This window comes from Colletotrichum gloeosporioides, assembly GCF_011800055.1.
Source record: "Colletotrichum gloeosporioides strain Lc1 chromosome Unknown consensus_56, whole genome shotgun sequence".
NCBI classification, from domain to species: domain Eukaryota; kingdom Fungi; phylum Ascomycota; class Sordariomycetes; order Glomerellales; family Glomerellaceae; genus Colletotrichum; species Colletotrichum gloeosporioides.
The window spans coordinates 263,574-287,095 of NW_025544701.1; the positions used below are offsets into that span (position 1 = coordinate 263,574).

Genomic DNA, 23,522 nt, shown 5'->3' on the forward strand with positions numbered 1-23,522 from the left:
GCTGACAGACTGCCCTCGTCGAGCCGTGGACTGCCGTACTAGAGCGGTCCGCGCGCCCGATCAATTTCAACGACAGCTAGTCAGCTCAAGCCACTTGTCTGACCATTGTGATATCCGGGGCCTTTGAAATTGCAACCGGCATAGCGGCCGGACGGGCTGCATTGGCGTTGCGCCATACTCGAACAGTGGTTCGCAGTCACACTTGAGAGCCGGACGCCTGATCTTGGAGGTGTTCAAACCCCTGCTTGGCATCTAATGCTCTTTTGTTCTTTGTACGATGTTTGGTTCTTTGTACCTGGCCGAACATTGGGCTTGTGGCCGTTGTGGACTCACAAACGCACTACTGCCTTGGGGCCAGATCGAATAACGGAATGATCGCCGTCTGGGATGTTGATAACCGTGGAAGTCCTGGGTTCCGGAGAGGCGGATGGGTTTGGCTCGCGACCGCGTCTAATAGTTTGTGCCTCTGTTTTTGCTTTTTGCTCCCAATCACAGTTTTGTCCTTCTCTAATTGTGCTGACATCATCCACTTCAGCCGCTGCATCCTCTTCCTCCATATGTCTCTCAGCGATACTTTGATGTGCTGCTTGCTGCTGCCCTGCATCTGCACGAGCCCACGGACCTTTCGGCCAGCTGGTCAGCTTGCCAGAAAGTCAAAGAAGATTGGGGGGGCAGAGACAGGAGCGACTAGAACGAACCCACGCCGCATCGTGATGGCACAGGATGGATTACAACGTGGCTAACATCGAGTAGGTGTTCATGGCTTTGACCCAGAATACACACCTTCCCGGGACTAGAAGGCCGAGATGACTTGACCTGATTGGGCCATGCGGCTCGGTCTGTGAGCCTTGGGGGTAGACTGCAGTCGAGTCGGATCTGCGGTCGGGTTGGCATCCATCCTCACTCTGCACTTGTCCTGTCCGCCGCGGCCGGGGTGACCTCGACCTACTCGGATTCCTCCCCAAGCGAAGCACCGCGCCACTATGGACGGCAGATCGCCCACCCTTGGCTTGTGCTGCCGCCGGACTAGATGGAGGCGAGTGCGTCTGTCTCTCCTACCTATATATCATGATCGTCCGCCGCCTGCTCCAGTGAGAAGTGTTTGGAAGGACACCAGCACATTATTCTTCCTGGATACTCAGCCTTGAGATCCTATCCACTCACTCGTTCCTGTTTCTTTCGTCTTACAGCTGCTCAAGATGTCAGTTTTTCGCTATATTCTTCCGACCCTGGCGTTGGCGCTGGGTGCCGTCGCCGAGTCTCGCAGTTTCGAGTTGAACCTTACATGGGAGACGGCCTCTCCCGATGGATTTGCAAGGAAGATGATTCTGGTGAACGGCCAGTTTACTGCGCCGAGGATGGAGCTCAACGAGGGCGACGACGTTACCGTCAAGGTCAACAACAACCTGCCCTACCCCACTACCGTCCACTACCACGGTAAGTTTCCGGCTGGTAATGGTATTTTCCAACTGATGGCTGATCAAGATCAGGTATCGAGATGTTGGGCACTCCCTGGTCTGATGGTGTCCCCGGCCTCACCCAACGTGCTATCCAACCCGGAAAGAGCTTCGAATACCAATGGAAGGCAACGCAGTATGGTGCCTACTGGTACCACGCGCATTGGGAGGGTCTCATTGAGGACGGTCTCTACGGCGCTATCACCATTCACCCTTCTGCCTCTCACCAAAAGCCTTTCAGCCAGATCTCTAGCGACGGTGCCGCCATCCACGCCATGGAGCAGGCCGAGAAGAAGGTCGTTCCTCTTCTTCTCTCCGACCACCGCCACATGATCTCGGAGGAGGTTCACGATCTTTCTGCCGCCGCCAACATCCAATTCTCTTGCTACGACTCCTTTCTCTTCAACGGTAAGGGCAGTGTCACTTGCCGCAGTGCCGAGGAGATCGACGCTCTTCTGACCCCGGAGCGTCGCGATGTTCTGGCCAACGTTGCTGGTGCCCGTATGACGGACAAGGCGTAAGTTTACCATGTCAGCTCTAATTGACTTTGCTGACATCCTTCAGCTGCATTCCTGCGGCTGTCATCGCTCGTGGCCAGGGTGACCTGAGCAAGATCCCTCCTGGTGTCTTTGACGGTTGCGAGCCCAGCGACGGTGGCGTCGAAACCTTCAAGATCGAGAAGAGCAACTGCGATACTGAGAAGTGGGTTGCTTTCGATCTCGTCGGAGCCTACCACCTGCACACTGGTCTGTTTTCCATCGACAACCACACCATGTGGGTGTACGCCATGGACGGCGCCTACGTCACTCCCCAGGAAGTTGAGGCTATCCCCGTCACCAACGGCGACCGCTACTCTGTCCTCGTCAAGTACAAGCAGCAGGGCGACTTCACCATCCGTTCTGCCAGTGTCATCGCCACCCAGATGCTCAGCGGTGTCGCTAAGCTCCAATGGCGTGAGAAGGGCCAGCCCGAGCCTGAAATCGTCCCCTCCACCCCCTGGGTCCGCGACAATGGCAAGCCCGTCTCTTCGTCCGTTCGCGTCTTCCGCCAGGCCCTCGCCAAGCCCTACCCGCCCATCACCATCCCCCGCGAGGCTCAGGCCATGCACAAGTTCGAGATGCGCACTGAGGGCGGTTCCTACTACTGGGCCCTGAACAACACTCTCCTCCTCCCGGCCGACTACGAGTCTGACGAGCCCGTCCTCTTCAACCTGCAGGCCAACGACGTCGACCCCACCCTCGTTTCCACCCTTAACAACACTTGGGTTGACTTCGTCTTCCAAGCTGGCAGCCCGCCGCAGCCGCCTCACCCTATTCACAAGCACGGCAACAAGATGTTCCTTCTTGCCTCTGGCAGCGGCAACTTCACCTGGAACACCATCGAGGAGGCTGCTGCCGCCCAGCCCTCAGCATGGAACTTCGTCGACCCTCCTCGCAGAGACGGCTTCGCCACTCCCAACGCCGTCAACACATCGACATGGATGGCTGTCCGTTACCAGGTAGACAACCCGGGCGCGTGGCTTCTCCACTGCCACATCCAGAACCACATCTCTGGTGGCATGAGCGCCATCATCCAGGATGGCATTGACGCCTGGCCCGTCACTCCTCAGGAGTACGTCAACTACTCTTAAAAAAGCAAGTCAAAAAAGTCAACCAACCATAAATGCACAAAAAAGACGTTTCACGGCGCACAAAGCAAGGTGTTGTAATGTTACACGCAAGGTGTTAGACGAAGGTACCGGCGCGGGCGGCATTGTGCGTGCGATTGTATTGATGACAACCCCTCCACGCACGTCTCTCATTCCTGTTTATTTGCGAGGGCCCTCTGTTTGGATAAAACTCTTCCATATTTTCCTGGCTGTCATATATTCTCAAAAGATGCAGTAATCATTCAATCGATAATGGTCATTTACACACATTTTACTGGTTTCTCACAATCGTCCTCACCGACTTTGCTGTGATTAATGTGAATCAGCGTCTGTCTATCATCTTGGCGCTGCATGAGATCATTTTAACTATATGTACACCTTGCATTCATCATTCTTCAGGTTAATTATTCCCCGACACGGTCAGGCTCCACGGTAGTCATTATCCTGACTTTTCGCTGCTCCACGCCTCGGGGCTCATTCATGGGGCTCACTCCGTCAAGTTTCGCAATGTCCTACTCGCTGCGGTGTCACCAGGCGGCTGTGCCCATCCATCTGAACCAAGAACCATTCGTACGACGCGGCACGCTATCCGCCGCACACTCCTTACTTCTAGCTGCGAAAAGTGAAGGGTCGCAGAAATGAACGAGGGGCAAATGTCATCCAACAGACACACCGCAGCGCGTCGTGCGCATCATCAGTCCGGCATCGCCTCAGCGCTTTCCTTCTCTCCTAACTCTGCATGTGTCTTGGGTGAAGAGTCCACACGGAACGAAAGCTCCATACTTGAGCTTTCCATGCCGCCTCGCGCTGCAATGCGCTGCGCAACGCCGGGTATCCGTACAATACGAAGTTTCCTTCTTTCTCCTCGGCACTGCCCTAGCCGTAGCCGGGCGGCGGCCTTCCCAAGCGATGAAGGGGGCCCTAGATTAGTCTTGTCTCGGCTTTCCGGGTCTTATCTCTAATGCGTTGGTTCGTCTAAAATTAGGAGGCCAAACAAAACGAATTTGGGTGCATAAGAAACGGCTGTTCTTTTCTTTAAGTCTGTTCGACCTTATCTCTTAGCCTGGTTGACAGCGCGGAGGCAAAAAACGGAAGTTAGTGTTGTCGTTCACACAGAAAGCCAAGTCGAGCTGGAAATGAGGGTCAGAGACATCCATTGAGTGGGAGGAAAACGGCAGGGAAAAGAAAGTGCGGGGTGTGGGCTGTCTGAGACAGTGGCGGCAGGAACGGCAAATTGAGGTGTAGATAAGCTGCGTTAGCTCCGCGTGTGCTATGCGAGTATTTTGCATCTACATAATCTGCGATGTGTGTGTATACATGTAAGCCTTGGCTTCGCCTCTTGGAAAAAGGAATGGTGATGTCAGATGTTTTGATCAGATTGGTTGACTCAGGCGCGTGTGTGTGTTTTTGTGGCCTTTGTTTGGTTGGAGGAGTAGATGAGCGCCCGTCATGACATTCGCGACTTTAATGGCGACTTTTACTGGAGGGCTGTTTTGGTGAAGAAAAATCCGTATTTGGGAGATTTCAGAGGCGGTCTTCCCTAGGTAGTATGTCGAGTGCGGTACTAACTGGCAGTGGCTTTGACGGTTGATGGACGGGCTGGGCCTTGAAGAAGGTAAGGGGCGAAATGGTTCGTGCTAGCTTGGACACTTGCTTCGGGATATATGCTAGCGTGATTTTCCATCAACGATCGCATGGGCACACGTGAGCTTCGGTCCTGGACATTCCGGTGATGTTCTTCGGAGGCGCGGCGGGGCAAATGCCCGGGAGCTGGTAGCCGACCGGGGGGACTTCCTGCGAAGCACGGGGATCGGCGGCCGTCTGAGGCGCTGGCTGCATGTGGCCAATGTAGACGGGCGAAGAAGTTCCGGGGATCCGGGGAGGCTCGGTTACGACGGTCATGACTAAACCAGTTCCGCTGGTTGAGTCTGAGGTCATGAGCAAGGAGCTCTTAGATTGGTCTCTTGCTTGATCTCGTCTGGCTTTGGCCTGAGATGATGGTGAGCTGCGTCAGTGAACGAATGGGTTGAATCTAGGCCTTGACCTTGTATCTGAAATATCCTGTTGATTCGCGAAGTCTTATAGAATATGGTAGGTGAGATTCGCTCAACGTGCTATTTTCACAGGTTTTATGTTGGTTCAGCGGCCCCAAACAGCACCTCAAATGATGAACTTGCTTCCGTAGAAGATTTCCGGTCGCCGCCGACCCTGCTCCGTTTCGCCGGCCCGAGAGTGGGACCGCGTCCGGCCTTCACCTTCCGTCGAGCTCCGAAAGTAACCATGCCCTCCTACGGCAGACAGATTACTCGTCAAAACATCCCGGTATTTTCTATCAAGTCTGTAATCACTCATGCCGATCTTACATGCTTCGTCACCTCAGTGGGCGTCCATTGATCAACCAGAGCACCTACTCGATGCATCCTGCCACGGAAAATACATGCCGAAAAGGACTTGGAAGACCGATCTGACAAACCAGACAATTGCAAACCTCCAATCGTACGACGCATCGTTGTCAAAGGATTCTTCTTCTCGGAAAGCTTGCTCTCCTTTTGCTGACCACCTCATTCCCGCGGATAGTGGGCGCCGCCCATTTCCCACGAAGTACAGGGGTTGGGATTGGACGTGGTGGCGCCCGTCAGCACTTAAACAACCCCATCCAGCAGGCACCATTTCCAAGAACGGTACTTCGAGCTTCGGTGCAAAAAGGAGGAACTTTGGTCAAGGGAGGCGTACTTGCTGGAAGTCCAAGTTCGGCGGGTTTTCTGGCTGGGTTCTTCTCTATAAAACTCAAAGGATCCTTTCGTCGGAATTTTCTCATTTTTGTTCCTGTGATCCTGCTGCCCTCTGCTCGCAACAAATATGTCGTCACAGAGTAAGCACATCGCGATTGTCGGCGCAGGTAAGCTTCTTATATCCATCACCTGATGATGAGTCCTGACTCGGTCATTTTAGGCCCCAGCGGTCTCGTCGCCATCAAGGAGTGTCTCGCGGCGGGATTCTCGGTGCAGTGCTTCGAGCGCGCACACGCCATCGGCGGACAGTGGCTTCACGACCCGAACCCCGGTCCCGACGCTCACTCATCGATTTACAATGGCGTCATTCTCAACTCGTGTCGCGATTCGACTGGTTTCAGTGATTTTCCGATCGACCCGGCGCGGTATCCAATTTACTATTCTCATGAGAAGCATCTGCAGTATATGAACGAGTACGCGGCGCATTTTGACTTGGAGAAGCACGTTCGGTTCCACACGAGGGTGATTGGATGTGCGCCGACTAAGGAGGGCGGGTGGGAGGTTCGATTCCGCGATGCCAGGGCCGAGGACAGCAAGGAAGAAGTTCTGACTTTCGATGTTCTCATCTGTGGGAGTGGGCTCAGCAGCAACCCCAGGATTCCCGACTTCAAGGGCAGGGACACATTCAAGGGAGAGGTATTGCATAGCCACTACTACCGGTCGCCAACTCGATTTGAAGGGAAGAAGGTCGTGATTATTGGGCTCGGATCGACGGCCGTTGACGTTGCGTGCGAGATTGGACCCCTTGCCAAGGAGCTCAACGTGGTGAACAAGCGTGGCGCATGGGTGTTGCCCCGATTCCTCCTGGGAAAGCCGGTTGAGGCATGGAACAGTCAGTCTTTGGATCCAAACAGACGCTCTCTAGCAACGTTTACTAACAATTCTTTACAGGTCGTTCAAGCGCAACATGGCTACCCTTCAGCGTTCAGGCATTCGCCTACAACAAGATCATCACCCATGCGCTGGGCAAACAACCCGAGATCCTCCAACCGGACCATCACATCATGGAGCAGAACCCAACAGTACGAAGCGACTTCACCGAAAAGCTGAATACTGGAGTCTTCAATCTGCATCGGTCCGATGTAACCTCCTTTACAGAGACTGGCCTGCTGCTTGACGACGGCACCGCCCTTGACGCTGATGTTGTTATTCTTTGTACTGGCTACAGCATAGCTCACCATCCATACCTCGCACCAGGTGTCCTCGAGAGCAAAGAGGAGCCAGCTCCAGAAGTTGACCTTTACAAGCGCATCGTCCCGCCAAGGTCAAGGAACCTCTTCGTGATGGGGCAAGTCGAGGTGGCTGGACCCGCGCAGCCGATTATAGAGGCACAGGCCCGGTACATTGCCGCTGTTCTGGGCGGAAAAGTACACTTGCCAGATGAGGAAGGTATGATGAAGGATGTTCGCGCTTTCCGTGCTTTCCAGAGGAAGCATTTCGTCAGGTCTGAGAGGCATACAATGACGGTCGATTACAACCCTTACATTGATGGCCTCCTGGAGCCGCTTGGCGCCGTTCCATCGGGATGGAAACTGTTCGGGAGAATTTTTACGAGTGGTAAGCCAGTAAGGGCATTCAAAGTCTACTCGGCGGTGTTTTTCGAGATTCAGACAGGAGCACAATGGCGGCTGTCAGGCTTGGGAAGTTCCACTGAGCTTGCAGAAGAGACGCTGCTAAGGATTGCGGCGGGGACAAACGGGTTGAGCGAAGGCGAGAAGGCACATATATAACACCTAGCATTTCTTTCGCAATGATGAGTTGCAGCTGCAATGCTGATGACTATCTAATAAATATCCCCTTTGTATCTCATCTTAACGCCCTGAAAGGGTGGCCTGGCGCATGGAAAACCCATCTTCCCATTTTTATAACTTCCGGGTTGTTGGTCTCTTAGAACACATTTAGATGCCAGAGTCATCCTGTTCGGCGTCATGATTCTTGTTGAACAAGGTGTAGTGTGCGGCCCAGTTTGTACAAGTTTCGGAGAACTGTGGCACCCTACCAGAGTCCTTGAACATAGGCCCGATCTTGTCTGGAGATTCGATAAACTGGAGCGCGAGTCCACCACTGGCATGCCAGGCGATCTGTGATGATAAGCGTATGTTAAGCAGAGGCGGCGCTGGTAAACTTACATGGCAATGCATGAGCCAAATTCCTGGATTGTTGACTAGATCTGAGGTCAGAAATGTTGACAAGAATGGCCGCAGGTATTTGACTTACTTTCGAAGGCGATGAGAAGGTATCCGTTGACTGGTAAGAGGGCCACATCACGTCGTGCGGGGTTGTCGAGCCTCTCTTTGGGGATGTCGATGGTACCATTGAGTTCTTTGTCACTTTGAGCGAGAATGACGAAGTCATGACCATGGATATGCATAGGATGAGCCACCGGAGCCTGTGTCTTGTATATCTTTTTGGTTGAGTTGTCGAGAGACTCCTGGAACTTACCCTCGATGAGCCAGTAAACCCACTTGCCTTGAGGCTGTTCCAGATACACAGGCTCGTAGCCGGGAGGGAATCTGGGTCGTTTCCAGTCCTTGTCGAAGGCAACCTTGGCCAAGCTAAGACTCGGCTCAGACCAGTCCAGATAAAGGGATGAATCCTTGAGCACCCATTTGTGAAGGTCGGACTTCTGTGCAGTCTCATCAGGATAGCCAACGAGATGGACCTTGAATGATTCGTTCTGGTAATTGGCGTTGGCAGGAGCGTCGACCGTCCTCTTGACCATAGGCACGAGATCCTTGGCCAATTCGTCTAGACAACCGTAACAGACGTGCCTGTCGTCTACTGGAGGAGTATGCGGGATGTAGGTGGATTCGGGGTCGTAGCGAATGATACCGAGGTTGGAAGGAGCACCCCCAATTGAGCAATCTCGCGCGTGAATCCAAAAGTCCGTCTCTGTCGTGTCAGTTTCCGTAGCATTGGCTTCGATGATGATGTCGTAGCGTTGTCCAATGGCAACGTTGATGATGGATGCAGTGTAGGGCTTGATTGGAACAAAGTCCGCAGCGACGACAGTGAAGTTGTGCTTGTCGATCCAAAATGTAGTGTGCGTCGATGTTGCTGTGTTAACAAGGCTCATCTTATAAGTTTTGCCCTTTTTAAAGTTGAAAGACTCGCGTTCCGACCCGCCAACGCAGTTTTCATCGGCTCTGGGACACCTGGAGCAGCAATGGTATTTGCCCTTGCCATTCATCAACATGCTGTCTGGTGAAGGCGGGCGACCTGAAACAGAAATCAGCAGCCATTCATATCCAATGAACGATCTAACGGACCCATGTATTCAAGCTGGACCTGAGAGAAAGCAGTTTTGTGGAAGTTGTCGGTGATCAACACAGGACCAAGATCCTCGTCGTAATTCATACTGGTCGGGCCGTTGATCTTCAAGGCTCCCACCAGCCCATCGGCATCTGTCAATTGTTATCATTTGATTCCTATGGGCACGGGTGATCTGGACCAACATTGAAGACTGAAGTGGCCTGGTTCTATTAGCAGAGTTCTGAGGTCGAGGTATGAGATACGTACTGTGATACCAAGACACGCCGTACTGCTGGGCTTTCCACTCATATGTGATTTTTTCTTTAGGCTTGTCTTATAAGCAGAAGAAAGCCAGGCGCATACAAGGTTTGCTTACAGGAATAGGACATTCGGTCACTCCCGATACACCATCCATCCAGTTGGTGTTCAGCTGTCTGATGCCGTGCCAGTGAATAGAAGTTCCATTGTAATTGGTGAGGTTGTTGTAGACAGTAATTCCTATTTTCAAGTCAGCATATAGCTCATTGAACGCCCAGCATATACCATGGCATTAAGTCTGGGTTGGAGTTCCTCTGTGAACACTAACTAAACGTGTCGCCCCAGTTGCCTTCCAGAGTTGGTCCGGGATACGTTCCGTTGAACAGCATACGTTGGACTTTGTATCCATCAGGGGCGATTTCTTCGTTGCTGGCTACCAAATAAAACTGCTTGCTGTCAATGTGTGTAATCTAAACAGTCATCAGAAGTAGTACGGACCTCTCGTATCTCCCCCTCGGGGGTCTTGGTCTCATAGTCGGTCGTAATATCGAAACCTTCCCCATTAGTGGTCCAGCACTGACGATTCTTGGGGGTGTTGCACGAGCCGGCAGGCTTTGGGAAGCTGTCGCTTAGCGGTCCAACACGTCCAAGTGAGGGCAGATGAGATGTTATTCTGCTTTGCCCCTTGAATTCAGAGGAGAAGACGAGAATCTCAATGAGCCTCTTCCAAAACCCCATCATGAGTGCTCCCACTTGATTGGGAGTGGTGACAAATAGCGAGAGAGAAGTTTTAACGTGATTTAAGATACGACACTCGAGATGGGTCGACAATAGCCTCGAGATGGTGCCAGCACTTCTGCAAGGCACGAAGATACTAATATAAGTCCTTCAGTCCGGGGCGAATAACCACCTCTCGCCTCAAAGCAGCGTCACCCGGCACACAGAATCCGCGGCATAACTGATAGCAAGACAATGTCTCACTTCAGCTACTTGAATTCCGCGTGGCTTCCCGAACATTCTCGTGCAGGGTGGAGTTCGGGGGTGGAGAAGGCGGAAGCAACCGTCTCCGGCACGTCGCTAGAGCGTTCCCATCATTCCAGTCGAGTTTTCTATCAGTCTGGGCCGAGCCTTAAATTAGCAAAGATTTGCAACCAAGCGAGTGCGGCTGGAGTTCTTGGCATCGTTTGCATGATGAATTTGGCGATGGTCGTGCCATGGGGTTTCAGTAAGTCGGACTCAACCCCCAAATTCCCATATCTAAGCAGCCAGGTTTCGCCCGTCTAGGTATCGAAGCAACGCCTTGTCTTGCAATCAACCGTAAACCCGCTACATTTTCGAAGATCGGCCTCTTGTGGCTAAAGACTAGCTTGCTAGGCTTATATCCACCATGCTGAAAGCATCTGGCCCCCAAGAAATATGTGTTTCATGATGGTTCGTTAACTGGAACGATTGAATGCAAATCCGTTTGCTGATATGCTGTATCATTTTGACAACAGAGTTTGAGCGAGTCTCTTCTCGGTCGAGCCCCGTAGATCCGGCATTCATGGCTAGACACGACCCTGAAGTCTGTCTTATTTTGGACGCTCAGCTAGCCACGGGCTGAAGACTGTCTTATTACCCCAACATCTACTACAATCCTAAAACGGAGAAAAATCAACAGTTCCTCGACGAGGTTGGCTCAACATTGACCGTTCCAATGCCAACGTGGTCCCACCTTCGGCTCGTGCATGGCGGCCCGTCCCAGGGCCCTCGGCCGAACCCATCTACATGTCATCCGGCTTAGGAAACAAGGCCGACAACAACGATATCGAAAGTCGTGGCAGACACGGTGGTATTAAAGAAGATTGCTATAGCCGAGAAGTCCGCAATAGCGATAGCCACGAATACCAGATGAACACGACGGCCACGACGATGATTGCGCGGATTCCCCGCGAAGTTCCATTCGCATGCGGTCTCAGCTGTTGCGGCAGTTGACATGACGATCGCTGAATCCTTCACGTTCCAGTCATTCCAAGTCCCGTTCATTCTCATGCGGCAGCATACCGACCTCGTGGCAAAGGCGAGGGCGGACCAGTCTCGGCCATGTTCAATTTCTCCAGAGATATCATGTTGGTGCGTGATTGAGCGCGGCCGAGCAACATCACGATACTTAAGACGTAGCTATCTCCCACTTCCAGTCTACAGATCACGAAAGATCATCTCACTCGTTACTTGGCTCAGCGTCCTCATCATGTCTGCACCAAATGATCCTTTGAACTTCATTCCGGCGGATGTCTTTTACAACCAGAACGTCCCGGGATTCCAGAAGTCAACCAATGTTCTGGACGTCCAGTCTTCCACCTCGGAGTCCAAGGACAACAATCCTCTTCGCTATGCCGCCCATGTAACTCTCGAAGGGGTGAACAAAGGTCATAATACGCATGTCCTCATTCAGTTCGTCACGCCTCAGATCTGGAGAATCAGATACAACCCCAAGTTCCAAAATGTCACCGACTATCCGGATGCCAACTCGTGAGTACTGGTCATCTAAAGTGTGAACTCTTCATCTAACCAGCCATAAAACAGTCGCACCATTGTGATGAACAGCTTTGCGGACCTTGTTGATGACCTTCAGCAAGAGTACCGAGATGCCCTGGCATGGAACGCTCACAAGGCCGGAGAGACTTGGCACTGGAACACGACCTTTGAAAAGATGGGCGATCGGCATTGGGTCCTCACTGTGAGCTTTTCCTCTGAACAGTCGCCTCAACTTCACTAACATGACCGAAGTCTCTGGAATATGAGGACAAGAACGCCCAGGGCAAGGTTGCTACCAAGATTCACATCTTGAATGACCCTTTCCGTATCATTGTAAGTGCATAACGCTAGCTTTGATATCCTAAACTCACGCTTTACAGGTCACCAGGGAGCTGGCGCCGAAGCCTTCTACCACCTTTCAGGATGGTGTTGGCGTTGCTGCGACCTCTACTTCTGAGCAAATTATCTGGCAGACCACGAAGCAGACTTTCATGCACCAAGACGACTCCAAAATCGGGGTAATCAACAACGTGGTTCTCAACGTCAACAAGCCCACTCAGGCCCAGTATCTCGGTTTCGGGGAGCAGGGAGGACGCACCGTCCTGAAGAAGCCCACTTACATGAACTTCTTCTGTAAGCATCTCTCGTGGATTTAAGACAATCACCGCTAACCTGTCTAGGCTATGATAACTTCAACTACACCAAGGTCTACGGCCAGGGAGCCTTGGACCCCAAGGAGCCTCTCTATCATTCGACTCCGTTCTACTTGGAGATGAACGGAACCCCGGAGCACAGGAACGTCACGGGTTTGATGGTGGACAACTATTCCCAAGTCGCTATCGACCTCGGCAAGAACAACTCCAACACCATCGGTGTGGGCACTCGATTCGGAACCTTTGATGCCTACATCATGACTGCCAACGACGTGCCTAGGATGATCTGGTAAGTCTTCATATTTTCCATCCGAATGCCGCTAACATTCTCCAGGCAATACACATCCATTGTGGGACGTCCCAAGCTGAAGCCGCGTTTCATTCTGGGTCACCACCAAGGATGTAAGTGAATTAATCGATCGCCAGTCGGTCGTCTGTTGACATAAATAGGTTACGGGTACGATTCCGATGCCACCGTGAACGGTATAGTAGACGGCTACCGTTTGTCGGGAATTCCTCTTGACGGCATGCATCTCGACGTCGACTTCCAAGTACGAATTCTTTCCACTGCGCAATCCAGGACCCAGCTGACATACTCAGGATCGTTACCGTACTTTCACAACCAACGGTATCAACTGGCCCGATGTCGGAGGCTTCTTGAAGAATCTCAAGGCTCGAGGAGTGAAGAGCTGCACCAATATCACGCCAATTTTGACCTTCCGCGAGTCGAATTCGGACCCGTACTTTGCCCTGAGAGCCTTTTGGGACCAAAACGACAAGCTCAATCCTGCCACCAAGTAAGTTTGTATGATTAAACTGTGAATGGTCACTACTAAGATTCGATGTAGCCTCCTGGTGGCCGATCAGCGGTACACAGACGGTTTGCCCAGCGAATTCCCGGTCAACGGATGTACGAGGTACGATGGAGGATACGCCAGTCCATCGTACAAGAACCCAGACGCCCTGAGCGATCGGATCACTTTCGCCGACTACATTGGAGCGCCAACTTACACGGACAACTATGTCTTCATTGAGCCGGACCAGAACAAACCCCAGGGTAATTACAACAGCGGCTACCCGTTTCATGGAGGCGTAAGCTATGGCGCGAACTTGGGAACTGTACGTTGACGCCCCAACTGCCAGCGCCTACTTTGGGAGGAGGCGCAGGTAACTCATCGCTGCACACTGACACATGCACAGGTTGGATACTATCCTGATCTCAACCGCGCCGTGGCTCGTGAAACATGGGGAAAGCAATACCAGCAGCTTTTCGATGACGGTCTTGAGTTCGTTTGGCAGGACATGACCACACCGGCTGCTGGAAACTGCTATGGCGACATGCTTGGGTGGGTAGATGATATTAACTCGTTGAATAGTGCCGTGCTAATAGCCCACACAGTTTCCCCTCGCGACTCAAGATGTCAGACGACGTCTACGGCCAAAAGCCTGACGTGAAACCGCCCACCAAGACTGCCATTGAGCTTTGGGCCCTCTACTCCTACAACTTGCACAAGGCAACATACCACGGCCTGAACAAGCTCAAGGGCAGAGAGAACAAGCGCAACTTCATCATCGGCCGCGGCAGCCAGACTGGCATGCACCGCTTTGCCGGCCTGTGGACCGGTGACAACGGCAGTTCTTGGGACTTTTGGAGAATCTCCGTCGCGCAGGTCATTGCTCTGGGATACAGCGGTCTGACCATTGCTGGCGTTGACATGGGAGGTTTCACCTTCGACCCCAACTCCTCGCTCAGCGCGCCGCGTTGGTGTGACCCCGAGTTGCTGATTCGTTGGTACACTGGCGCATTCTTGCTGCCGTGGTACAGGAACCATTACAACCAGCACTTCGACACGAAGGTCTTCCAAGTAAGTCTCCGTATTCTTACTCTCTGTTCTTTTTCAGATACCTAACTAGACACAGGAACCTTGGCAATACACATATGCCCCCCGAGACTACGGGCAGTACATTCCCCAGGGGCTCTACAACCTGTACTACTCGGTTATGCCGATCTGCAGGTACTACGTCCAACTTCGATACTCTCTGATGCAGGTCCTCTACGACACCATGTTTGCAAGCCTCATCAACGGTCTCCCTATCGCTCGTGCCATGGTAGGTTATCCACCCAAAGCCCCCTATCCTCTGGTAACCAACCAACTGACATGTCCAGCTCATCACCGATCCCGACGACGATTCCCTCTTCAACTCCAACGATGACTTCATCGACAACCAGTATCTTCTCGGCCACAACATCCTCGTCTGCCCCGTTTTGAACCCCGGCGTTTACAATCGCGACGTCTACCTCCCCGGCACAGACCTCTGGTTCCCATCCAACCTCCGCGTTCAAGACGGAGATGATCCGTTAAAGATCAAGCACGCCGCGCGGCTAGAGAAGCCCGTTGACGGCGGCACGACCATCAGCTTTGGCTGCGGCATCCCTGATGGCATCAACAACACTGAACAGATTCCTTTCGTGACACCGGTCTACCTCCGCGGCGGTACGCTGCTGTCCTGCCCCAACGTGCCAACGAAGAAGCATCATCTAACAGAAACACAGGTGCCATTGTCCCCCAGCTCGAAGTCCGTCAGTCGATCGACGAAGGGAACCACAACCCGCCAACCATCCACATCTACCCTGGAAACAAGAGAACGGTTCGTTTCGCTTCTTGAAGCGTCCCTCGGGATGGACTTAACTGACCTGCATCGCCAGTTCTACTCCATGTTTTTGGATGACGGCGTCAGCCGCGACAGTGCGCCCGACTACCTCCCTCAGTACACCAACCGCCATGACAACCACAAGAGCGGGACACCCGAGGCTCAGAACAAGTACCGCGAAGTCAAGTTCGTCCAGGTACGCATTGCTCGCTACTCCCAACCCCATCCGCACTCGCATCAAACTGACAATGGGATCTGTAGGACTACGCCCCGAACCGAGTCATCCAGGTCTCGCATCCGTGGAACGGCTTCGACGCCGATCACCTTGTGGGCAAGAGCTACCAGCTCGCCATCTGGGCCGTCAAGGCAACGGCGCCGACGAACCCGGGTCTGGTCAGCGTCACATTCAAGGACCAGACCGGTCGGGAGATCCACGACGGCGGGCTGCAGGTCAACTACGACGTCAACCGTGCCGTCTTGATCGTGGACATCCCCGTGGGCTTGGTGCCCTCGCCCCCGAGGGACAGCGCTGGTGCTGCGCCGTCTGCGGATGCGTATATTTCTGTGAACGTCTCCGGCTTGAACTAGACCAGGACAAGATTGATGGTGGAGGGAAAAGTTTGGCGAGACAGATTGAAACTTGTTTGTATTCTGGGACAGTCTTTGTTAGGCTTTTCGAGGCACTATCTGAATCTAGTTTACTTTGTCAGTACGCACGTTTTCGACCGAGACGTAAGCAGTCACAAGTCGTGCTTTTTCTCCTCTGCGCCAGACCTATGTAATGGATAAAATTGAACATCACAGTCATGCATCAAGAACAAATATTATAGAGGCTGAAAAACCATCTCTCTCATTATGTTTTAATATGTTCTAAGGAATGTATCGTGATATGCATATGCCAAATGATTGAAGAGCGCCGGTTCCATGCAGATGTTTAGAGTTCCCCTCGTGGGACAAACCCCATTATGCTTTAAACAAGACATTAATGTTTTTAATATCGTAAGACATCGCCGAGGTCGTGTGGTGATTTACAGACCGCAGGCGCTGAGGGCGACCTGGGTGGCCTGGGCGTCGATGCGGCCGAGCTGGTTGGCCTGGCCGTTGGTGAGGTCGTTCATGGCGCCGAGGGCGAGGTTGAAGCCGGAGCCGGCGTGGTCGACGGCGAGGACGTTGATGCTCTTGCCGTTGTAGGTGAGCTGCCAGCAGGTGCCGCACTGTTTGTGGTGTTAGCGGTGATGCTCGTGTGAGAAGTGAGGATGATGAGGGACTCACGTTGGGGGAGTTCCAGCCGGCAATGGCGTCGGAACCGCCAATGTAGGGGAAGCGGGCGACGTTGGCCTGGGTCTGCCAGCCGTACTTGGTGATCAGGCCGTTGGCGCCGTCGGAGCAGGAGACGGCGGTGAGGGAGCGGGCACCGTCATCGTAGCCGGTGTCGAAGGAGACGGAGACGGCCGCGGCGGCGGCGACGGAGGAGAGGATGGTGACGAGGTTGGAGAACTGCATTTTGGCTGTTGTGGTGGGTGGATGAGGCTCGGGAGCTTGGGAGTGAAGATGAGTTGTTTGTAGTTGAGGTTGAGGCTAAGAAGGCTGGTGAAGAAGCTGATGAGGATGATGAAAAAAACAGGTCGGATGTCGTGAGCTCCTCGTCTCTCTTTATAGAATCTCGACGGCCTGCGAGATCCATCAGCCTCCTCGGTTTCCGTCCATCCACGCCCACATCCTCCCTCGCTTCCACAGCCCCCTTGCCAGCGGAGGCTACAGCTCCATCACCAGACCGAGTGAATGGAGAGGAGACACCAGCCGTGTCCCAACGGCGAGCCATGACCATGACGTTGTGGTGTCTCCGGCAATAGCGTCATGTCGTGACATGGAAGCGGCACAGGACCCTTGCTACGTCAAGCTTGGCAAGACTCCATGTCGCATGTCACATCGTATGGGAAGACTGCCGGAGAGGGGAAGAAGCTAGCAGCCGAACGAAGCCTTACTTCCCCAGGGTTCCTTAGGTTCCGTCAATTCGTATTGAAGGTGCGATGCTACGCTAGCAGAGGCGGGCAAGGCCGGGCTAAGGTAAGGTAAGGTGAGAAAAAGCGCCGATCACAGATCTTGGATGTTGTTGGTCGTGGGGAAAGAAGCAAGACAGGGGTCTTGTGCTGCTGCATGGGGGTGTGTGTGTGTGTGTGGGTGGGTGGTGGACGGAGGAAGGCCGCAGGCAAGCAACATCCGGAGCTGAGGATCTTCTCTCTCTGTCTCTCTCTTAGAGCGCTCCGTATGAATTGGACTGAGGTTGGGTACGGATAGGTAGGTGGGCTCACCACCAGATTCTCGTATTCACTGGCCACGCGATTGCCTGAGTGGCTGCGGCCGACGGCGGACGGCGCGGCGGGATGGCTGTCACCCTTCTGTTTTTAGCAGTCGGAATCCCCCTAGGTTCGATTTAGGTTAGTGCTCTACAGTGGGCTGCTCGCCCGTTGGTTCGATGTTTTCCGTCGAGGTTCCATCAGAGTTGCGCCCCAGTTTTTGCCAGCCTCCACCATATGCCGCCGCCGCTTCTTTCTCGCAGTGGGACATCGACAAGTTACACCTCACGTTCATGCTTCAATATCAGCTGCACGGGAAATCCTCTTCGCTCTTCGAGTCAGCACGTCGCAGGCTGAGTCGATCTAGTGTAGTGTTGACCTCTCTCTTCTTTTTTGCCTTTCTGCCGCCCGCCTCACCCAGTGCAGCGGAGCCTCAGTCGGCTTTCCCATTGCGACCCTAATTACTCGCCTTAACTCATCGGCGTCGCCCCATAGAAACTTCAGCGGGACGCAACGTCAGGTGGTCTCTGGTTTTCCTCGTGTTCACAATGCCAGGAACGGTCTCTTCGCCAACGCACGCATCCGCCGAATGCGACCCCGTCGGCCTCTGTTCATCTCTCAGCTCGGGGAGACATGCTGTTTTCCGAGTGATGAATCGGCTCTCAAAAGGATGAAGCGTAGAAATGCTCCGCGCTGCAAAGTACGGCAGTGGCGGACGTTAGCCTCTTCTCCGTCAACAGACTAAAAGCGACTGAGCCTCCCGGAAAATCCTGCTGCTGCCACGAGCATGACCACAACATGGGCATGACGCCAATGAGACGCCGTCGCCGCATAGCTCCCCGCGACGGCGAAAAGATGACCCCCCGAAGCCTCCGCTCGGTGCCCAAGAGGCGACAGCCTCGCTTTACGCTGACAATCCAGCCGAGCAACGTTACAAGCGCGCAAGCGCGGTGATCAGCGCGCCAGTCTCACAGTGTTTTTTTTTTTTTGTTACGGGCGGAGAACGAAGTTCGGGCTGTGCGATGCCTCTCTCCGCGGTAAGCCCGATGCGAGGGAACCCTTAGTTCATCCAGTCTCCAGAGGTTCAGGTTGCAATGATGTAGCCTTGGAAAATCCGAGAATAGATATTCGGGGACATCGGCCGCACAGCGTTCGTGACATCTGCGAGATCGCCCACCCCCGGCCGCTTTTCCATAAGCTTCTTCACGGTACACTGCCGATGGGCATTGTTTGATGGGGATCGGTGGAGCTTTGGTGCGGTTGGCTCGGCAGAAACACGAGGTCTTGTCGCTTCTGTTTCTCCGCTTGCTTTTCGATGTTTCCGGTAGATATCGCGGAGGCGGTGAATGGGCCTAGCATCGCTGCGGGAGTCCGACGGGAGCGCGCGATCTGGGATAATATTGACTTGGGATGCGGGCTGGGCATTGCAGCGCACCCACCGGACGCTGACAGCGAGCAATGCTTTCGGCAATGATCGGAGGCGTGAAGGTGAGTGAGGACCCGGTGGGCTGCTGGATATGTGATATCGTTTCAATATGTCTGGGGTGCAAAGGTCGACAGCTGACCGAGTACGAGCCTCCCGGGGTGAGGGCAATATAAAAAGGCGGAGATGTGAGTTGGTTTGATGTCAGAACAAGGGAGATGGCAGAGCGACGTGACGTTCAGATAATGAAGCGGGCTCATGTCGATCGCTGCTCCAGCGTGGGACCTCAGGCCATCCGATAACAAGACGTTGCAGCCCAGAAATATCGACGATCAACAAGAATGGCCGTGTTTCGTTTCGTTTCTCGAGTCAACCATCAGCCGATGTGCAAGGGATGTTGCTGATTTGATAGTCTTGCGCAGCCGAGTGTTTGTTTCTCACGTCGCATGAAGCTCATTTCGAGTTCCAAGGCCGAGGTTATACTTACCTCTGATATACCTAGCATGATGTGTCGTCGTAGCAACAGATCCCTCCACTCGGGCTCTTCACGAAAAGTGAAAAAGAGACAGCCAGCGTCGCATGAGGTGAAGTCAAAAGAAGCGACCTTCATTGGCAACACACTCACCATCGAGCAGCCAAACTCAAACAGGTGAGCAGGACATGGCGTGATGCGCGGGAGCGATAAGATAAAAATGCCCCGTCTCAACACGGATTGGCCAATGGGTGCACGCAAAAGGCACCCCGCACTCCGCGTAGGGCTTCAGTGCTTCACACACCCCGCCAAAGGAGAGCCGCCGCGCTGCCGCATTTGCATTCCTCCGTCATCGGGGCCTCTCAAATTTTTTGAGTCACGGAACGATTAGTGGCCACCAGATAGACGCGACTCACGCTCATTTCACACCTGTAGCGAACTCCGTGACGGCTTCATCTCACTCGGAAGCAAAAGACACTCACACGTCCAAGCTGAATTGCTGGGATCAAAGTCAATTGAACCGCACGCGCCGATCAGGCCAGATCCAACACCAGGCCTTCCCCCTCACCACCACCGCCAGAAACTCACCCCTCACCCTCTCAACTTACACCGCCTGCCCGCCCACCATGACCAAAGAGACGTTCGTGATCAAGACGCCGTCGTCCTCCGCCAACATCGGCCCGGGCTTCGACGTCATCGGCCTCGCCCTCTCCATCTACCTCGAGCTGCACGTCACCATCGACCGCTCCGTCCAGACCTCCGCCGAGCCCCTCAACTGCCGCATCACCTACGAGGGCCAGGGCGAGGGCACCCCGGACATCAGCCTCAACCCCTCCGTCAACCTCATCACCCGCGTCGCCCTCTACGTCCTGCGCTGCCACGGCCAGCGCATGTTCCCCGTCGAGACCCATGTCCACATCAAGAACCCCATCCCCCTCGGCCGCGGCCTCGGCAGCTCCGGCTCCGCCGTCGTCGCCGGCGTCATGCTCGGCAAGGAGGTCGGCCACCTCGACCATTTGGATCTCGACAGGTTATTCGACTTTTGTCTCATGATTGGTATGTCATTCTTCATCTGATGTAGGACCAAGTCACTCACACACATCGCAGAGAGACACCCCGACAACGTCGGCGCCTCGCTGTACGGCGGCTTCGTCGGCACCTACCTCCGCCCCCTGAAGCCCGAAGACGTTCAGCGCATCGAGATCCCGCTCAGCGAGGTCCTCCCCGCCCCGGCCGGCGGCGTCGACACCGGCGAGACCCCGCCCGAGCCTCCCCACGGCATCGGCCACCACATCAAGTTCCCCTGGGCCAAGGAGATCAAGGCCATCGCCATCATCCCCGACTTCCAGGTCCCCACCCACCTTGCCCGCGAGGTTCTTCCTCCTCACTACTCCCGTCCCGATGTTGTAAGTCCGGCCCCGGTCGACCGTCGTTCCACAAGAACATGATCACTAACACAAGACAACAGACCTTCAACATGCAAAGAATAGCCCTCCTCCCCGTCGCCCTCGGCTCCTCGCCCCCGGACCCGGAACTCATCCACCTCGCCATGCAGGACAAGGTCCACCAGCCCTACCGCCAGACTCTCATCCCCGGCCTGAGCCAGATCGTCGAGAGCATGTCCCCAAGCACGCAGCCCGGCTTCCTTGGCGTCTGCCTCTCCGGCGCCGGCCCCACCATCCTCGCCCTCGCCACGAGCAACTTTGAGGAGATTGCCAACAGGATCATCAAGATCCTCAAGGAGAACAACTCCAACAAGGACGTCGGCTGCCAATGGAAGATCCTCGAGCCGGCGGAGGGTACCCAGGTCATTCGGTAGATGGGAGTGGGTGAAGGTGGGCAATGTGAACGGAATAGGGGCAGAAACTGAGAGACGATGTTTTTCATGCATGATTACGGATTTTTACTTTTGGGAAAAGAGATATAAAAACACACAAAATAGACGAGTCTTGATACCCACCTATGGATCCTACTGGAACAGCTCCTTTCCTTCAGCCCAGGCCGAGTTGCTCCTGAAGTGACAACTTACGACGCTGGTGTCCCACGTCTTGGCTTTGGTTTTATATGCTTCCAACCTCTTCCCAAACTCCTCGCCATTCCACAGTTCCCTCTCGTTCACGACCTCCCTTTTCGGCGGCCCCATTTGCTCAATCACAAAACTAGCCGCCACGGCGCCATACGCAGACGCAAGAACCGCATCGTCCGTCTTCTTGTACGCAACGGCAAAGGCCCCGAGAAATGCGTTCCCAGCTCCAGTTGGGTCGACGACCTTATCTGACCCAATATCGTGATATGGAGGAAGCCAGACCGGCGCGGAGGCCCTAGGAATCGTCAGGCAACCGTACTCTCCGCACCGCACCACCGTAGTCCATCGCCGCTGCCGCTCCGGGTCCCTCTGGCGACTTTCCTCGCCCGAGATGAGCGCGGCAGCCCGCTCGACCAGGCCTTTATCCCACGGTCCCTCCTCCACCTGGGGAGTCATCATCTTGACGACCTCCTTGTCGTTGGGAGATAGAACATCGACAAAGTGCCCGGCGTCCAGGTGGTCTTTCCATGCCCCGTCACAATGCAGTGGTGAAGGTTCCCAGGCAAAGAGAGGACGGTCTGGCAGTCTTTGACTATAGCCATCCCCAAACAGTGCGGCAACTTGCTGCTTCGCATCCTCCGGCGCTGCTAACGTATGAATGACGGAGGCACGACGCAAATAACCCGGAAGCTCCTCAACACTCGGCCGGAGAGGCGACGTCGTATATCGAAATGTCTTTTCTGAAAAACCACACAGTCAGCTCTTCACCATTCCCAGGGCAGAAGGCGATCAGAACCAACTCCCAAAGACATCATCTTCGTAAACCAACAGCCCCCTCGTCGACAACCTCCCCTCGACCTTCTGCACCCGCGCCGTCACGCCCCAAGCCTCGATCTGCTCCACTACCGACGCCGGGAAGTCGTCACCGGCCACGACGAGGCAACATACCGTCTCGGCGTCCTCCCGCGGAACAGCGAGTCGAGCTCCGAGGGTACCTGTACAAGCACAGCAACATTTCACATCAGCCAAAGACAAACACACACCCCTCCCCTTGGATATACCAAAGCCATGAATATGCCACAGATCTGCAAAAGAAAGGGCCAAACGTCAACGCACTGTAAAACCCGGATCCGCCGGCAACATCCCTCAAAACCCTCCCGTCCGGGAAGCGGATCTCGTCCAGCACGACCATGCCGAGCGACACGAACCCCGGAGCCGATGGCTCCCCTTCTGTCGTAGCTGCTGGTCCTGGTGCTGCGCCTGGCGTCGACGTCGTCGCCGCCGGAGCTGAGCTCGGAGACCGAGCTTCCATAATGACCCTCCCCTCGGCGTTTGCGACCTTCGACCCGTTGAACGTCGTCCGACGTCTCTGTTCCAGGTCCCTGGTTTTGCGATGCTTCTGTTGAAGAATATCCACTTTCCTTTCTCTCGTCTACGAAATGCTTATTTTTGAACCCTCGCGTGGGCGCGGGCCCAGCGTTGATTGGACCGTTCCACCCCATTTGGGATTTGGGGGGCGTTCGGTGACGAAGACGTCAAAAATAACGAAGGAGGGATCTGCCCGTTTAACGATGGTGTAACCAACGATCAACATCACAAGAGAGAGCAACACTGTACACACCACATACTACTCCTTACACACTTACACGCCCCAGGCCCGGCCCGTCAGGAGGATGCAAGTCAACCCCTGAGCAAACCCCACGCGAGCAGATGAATCCAATGAAGTCGGCGGTGATGCCGATTACATACCATGACGAGAAACATCCCTTTCCCCTCCCCTGCGTGGTCAGCGAGTAGCTTGTCGCACGTCGTCGCAGCAGGTAAACAACCACGACCTGTCCGCGTTCGATATGCAGGACACTGTGAATCGAGGCCGGCCACTCATATCAGGACGGAATGAGCGGTGAGACGTGCACAAATCGACCGCCTCCCATTCGCCTCGCTCACTCGCCAACCCGCGTATCCAAGCCAAGATGCCAATCGCGTGTTGCGAATCTCAAACATGGCCAGAGACCTTTCTTATCTCTCTATCTCGCATGCGCATGCCTTCCTAGAGACAGGCATTGCATTCGCAT

The 23,522-nt window shown here is 54.3% G+C and overlaps 7 protein-coding genes across 7 annotated transcripts; 4 read left to right on the forward strand and 3 right to left on the reverse strand.

The window, feature by feature from the left end:
- Window positions 1-1,199: 1,199 nt before the first annotated feature.
- On the forward strand, window positions 1,200-3,087 carry GCG54_00011815 (Multicopper oxidase GIP1; the record flags this gene model as incomplete). The annotated part of the gene is made up of 3 exons (XM_045411707.1): window positions 1,200-1,437; window positions 1,491-1,974; window positions 2,022-3,087. 3 exons carry the CDS (start codon window positions 1,200-1,202, stop codon window positions 3,085-3,087), a joined length of 1,788 nt encoding a protein of 595 aa, XP_045262305.1.
- A 2,877-nt stretch (window positions 3,088-5,964) lies between these two features.
- GCG54_00011816 (Dimethylaniline monooxygenase [N-oxide-forming] 2) lies at window positions 5,965-7,627 on the forward strand (the record flags this gene model as incomplete). The annotated part of the gene is made up of 3 exons (XM_045411708.1): window positions 5,965-6,004; window positions 6,058-6,729; window positions 6,789-7,627. The coding sequence occupies 3 exons, from the start codon at window positions 5,965-5,967 to the stop codon at window positions 7,625-7,627; spliced, it is 1,551 nt and encodes a 516-aa protein (XP_045262306.1).
- Window positions 7,628-7,795: 168 nt separating this feature from the next.
- On the reverse strand, window positions 7,796-10,145 carry GCG54_00011817 (Dihydrogeodin oxidase; the record flags this gene model as incomplete). The annotated part of the gene is made up of 9 exons (XM_045411709.1): window positions 7,796-7,978; window positions 8,027-8,061; window positions 8,115-9,116; window positions 9,167-9,301; window positions 9,353-9,370; window positions 9,417-9,477; window positions 9,526-9,647; window positions 9,736-9,853; window positions 9,906-10,145. 9 exons carry the CDS (start codon window positions 10,143-10,145, stop codon window positions 7,796-7,798), a joined length of 1,914 nt encoding a protein of 637 aa, XP_045262307.1.
- Window positions 10,146-11,637: 1,492 nt separating this feature from the next.
- Window positions 11,638-15,817, forward strand: GCG54_00011818 (Alpha-glucosidase; the record flags this gene model as incomplete). Its single annotated transcript, XM_045411710.1, has 16 exons — window positions 11,638-11,918; window positions 11,973-12,126; window positions 12,177-12,257; window positions 12,305-12,557; window positions 12,605-12,866; window positions 12,912-12,979; window positions 13,028-13,128; window positions 13,178-13,374; window positions 13,426-13,696; window positions 13,778-13,923; window positions 13,977-14,442; window positions 14,498-14,686; window positions 14,745-15,072; window positions 15,132-15,226; window positions 15,285-15,425; window positions 15,491-15,817. 16 exons carry the CDS (start codon window positions 11,638-11,640, stop codon window positions 15,815-15,817), a joined length of 3,360 nt encoding a protein of 1,119 aa, XP_045262308.1.
- Window positions 15,818-16,257: 440 nt separating this feature from the next.
- GCG54_00011819 (Protein SnodProt1) lies at window positions 16,258-16,732 on the reverse strand (the record flags this gene model as incomplete). The annotated part of the gene is made up of 2 exons (XM_045411711.1): window positions 16,258-16,443; window positions 16,502-16,732. 2 exons carry the CDS (start codon window positions 16,730-16,732, stop codon window positions 16,258-16,260), a joined length of 417 nt encoding a protein of 138 aa, XP_045262309.1.
- A 3,201-nt stretch (window positions 16,733-19,933) lies between these two features.
- GCG54_00011820 (Homoserine kinase) lies at window positions 19,934-21,240 on the forward strand (the record flags this gene model as incomplete). Its single annotated transcript, XM_045411712.1, has 3 exons — window positions 19,934-20,477; window positions 20,529-20,827; window positions 20,890-21,240. Coding segments are annotated over 3 exons (1,194 nt in total), but the record flags the coding sequence as incomplete, so codon positions are not given.
- Window positions 21,241-21,390: 150 nt separating this feature from the next.
- Window positions 21,391-22,759, reverse strand: GCG54_00011821 (uncharacterized protein; the record flags this gene model as incomplete). Its single annotated transcript, XM_045411713.1, has 3 exons — window positions 21,391-22,187; window positions 22,248-22,442; window positions 22,564-22,759. 3 exons carry the CDS (start codon window positions 22,757-22,759, stop codon window positions 21,391-21,393), a joined length of 1,188 nt encoding a protein of 395 aa, XP_045262311.1.
- Window positions 22,760-23,522: the final 763 nt, after the last annotated feature.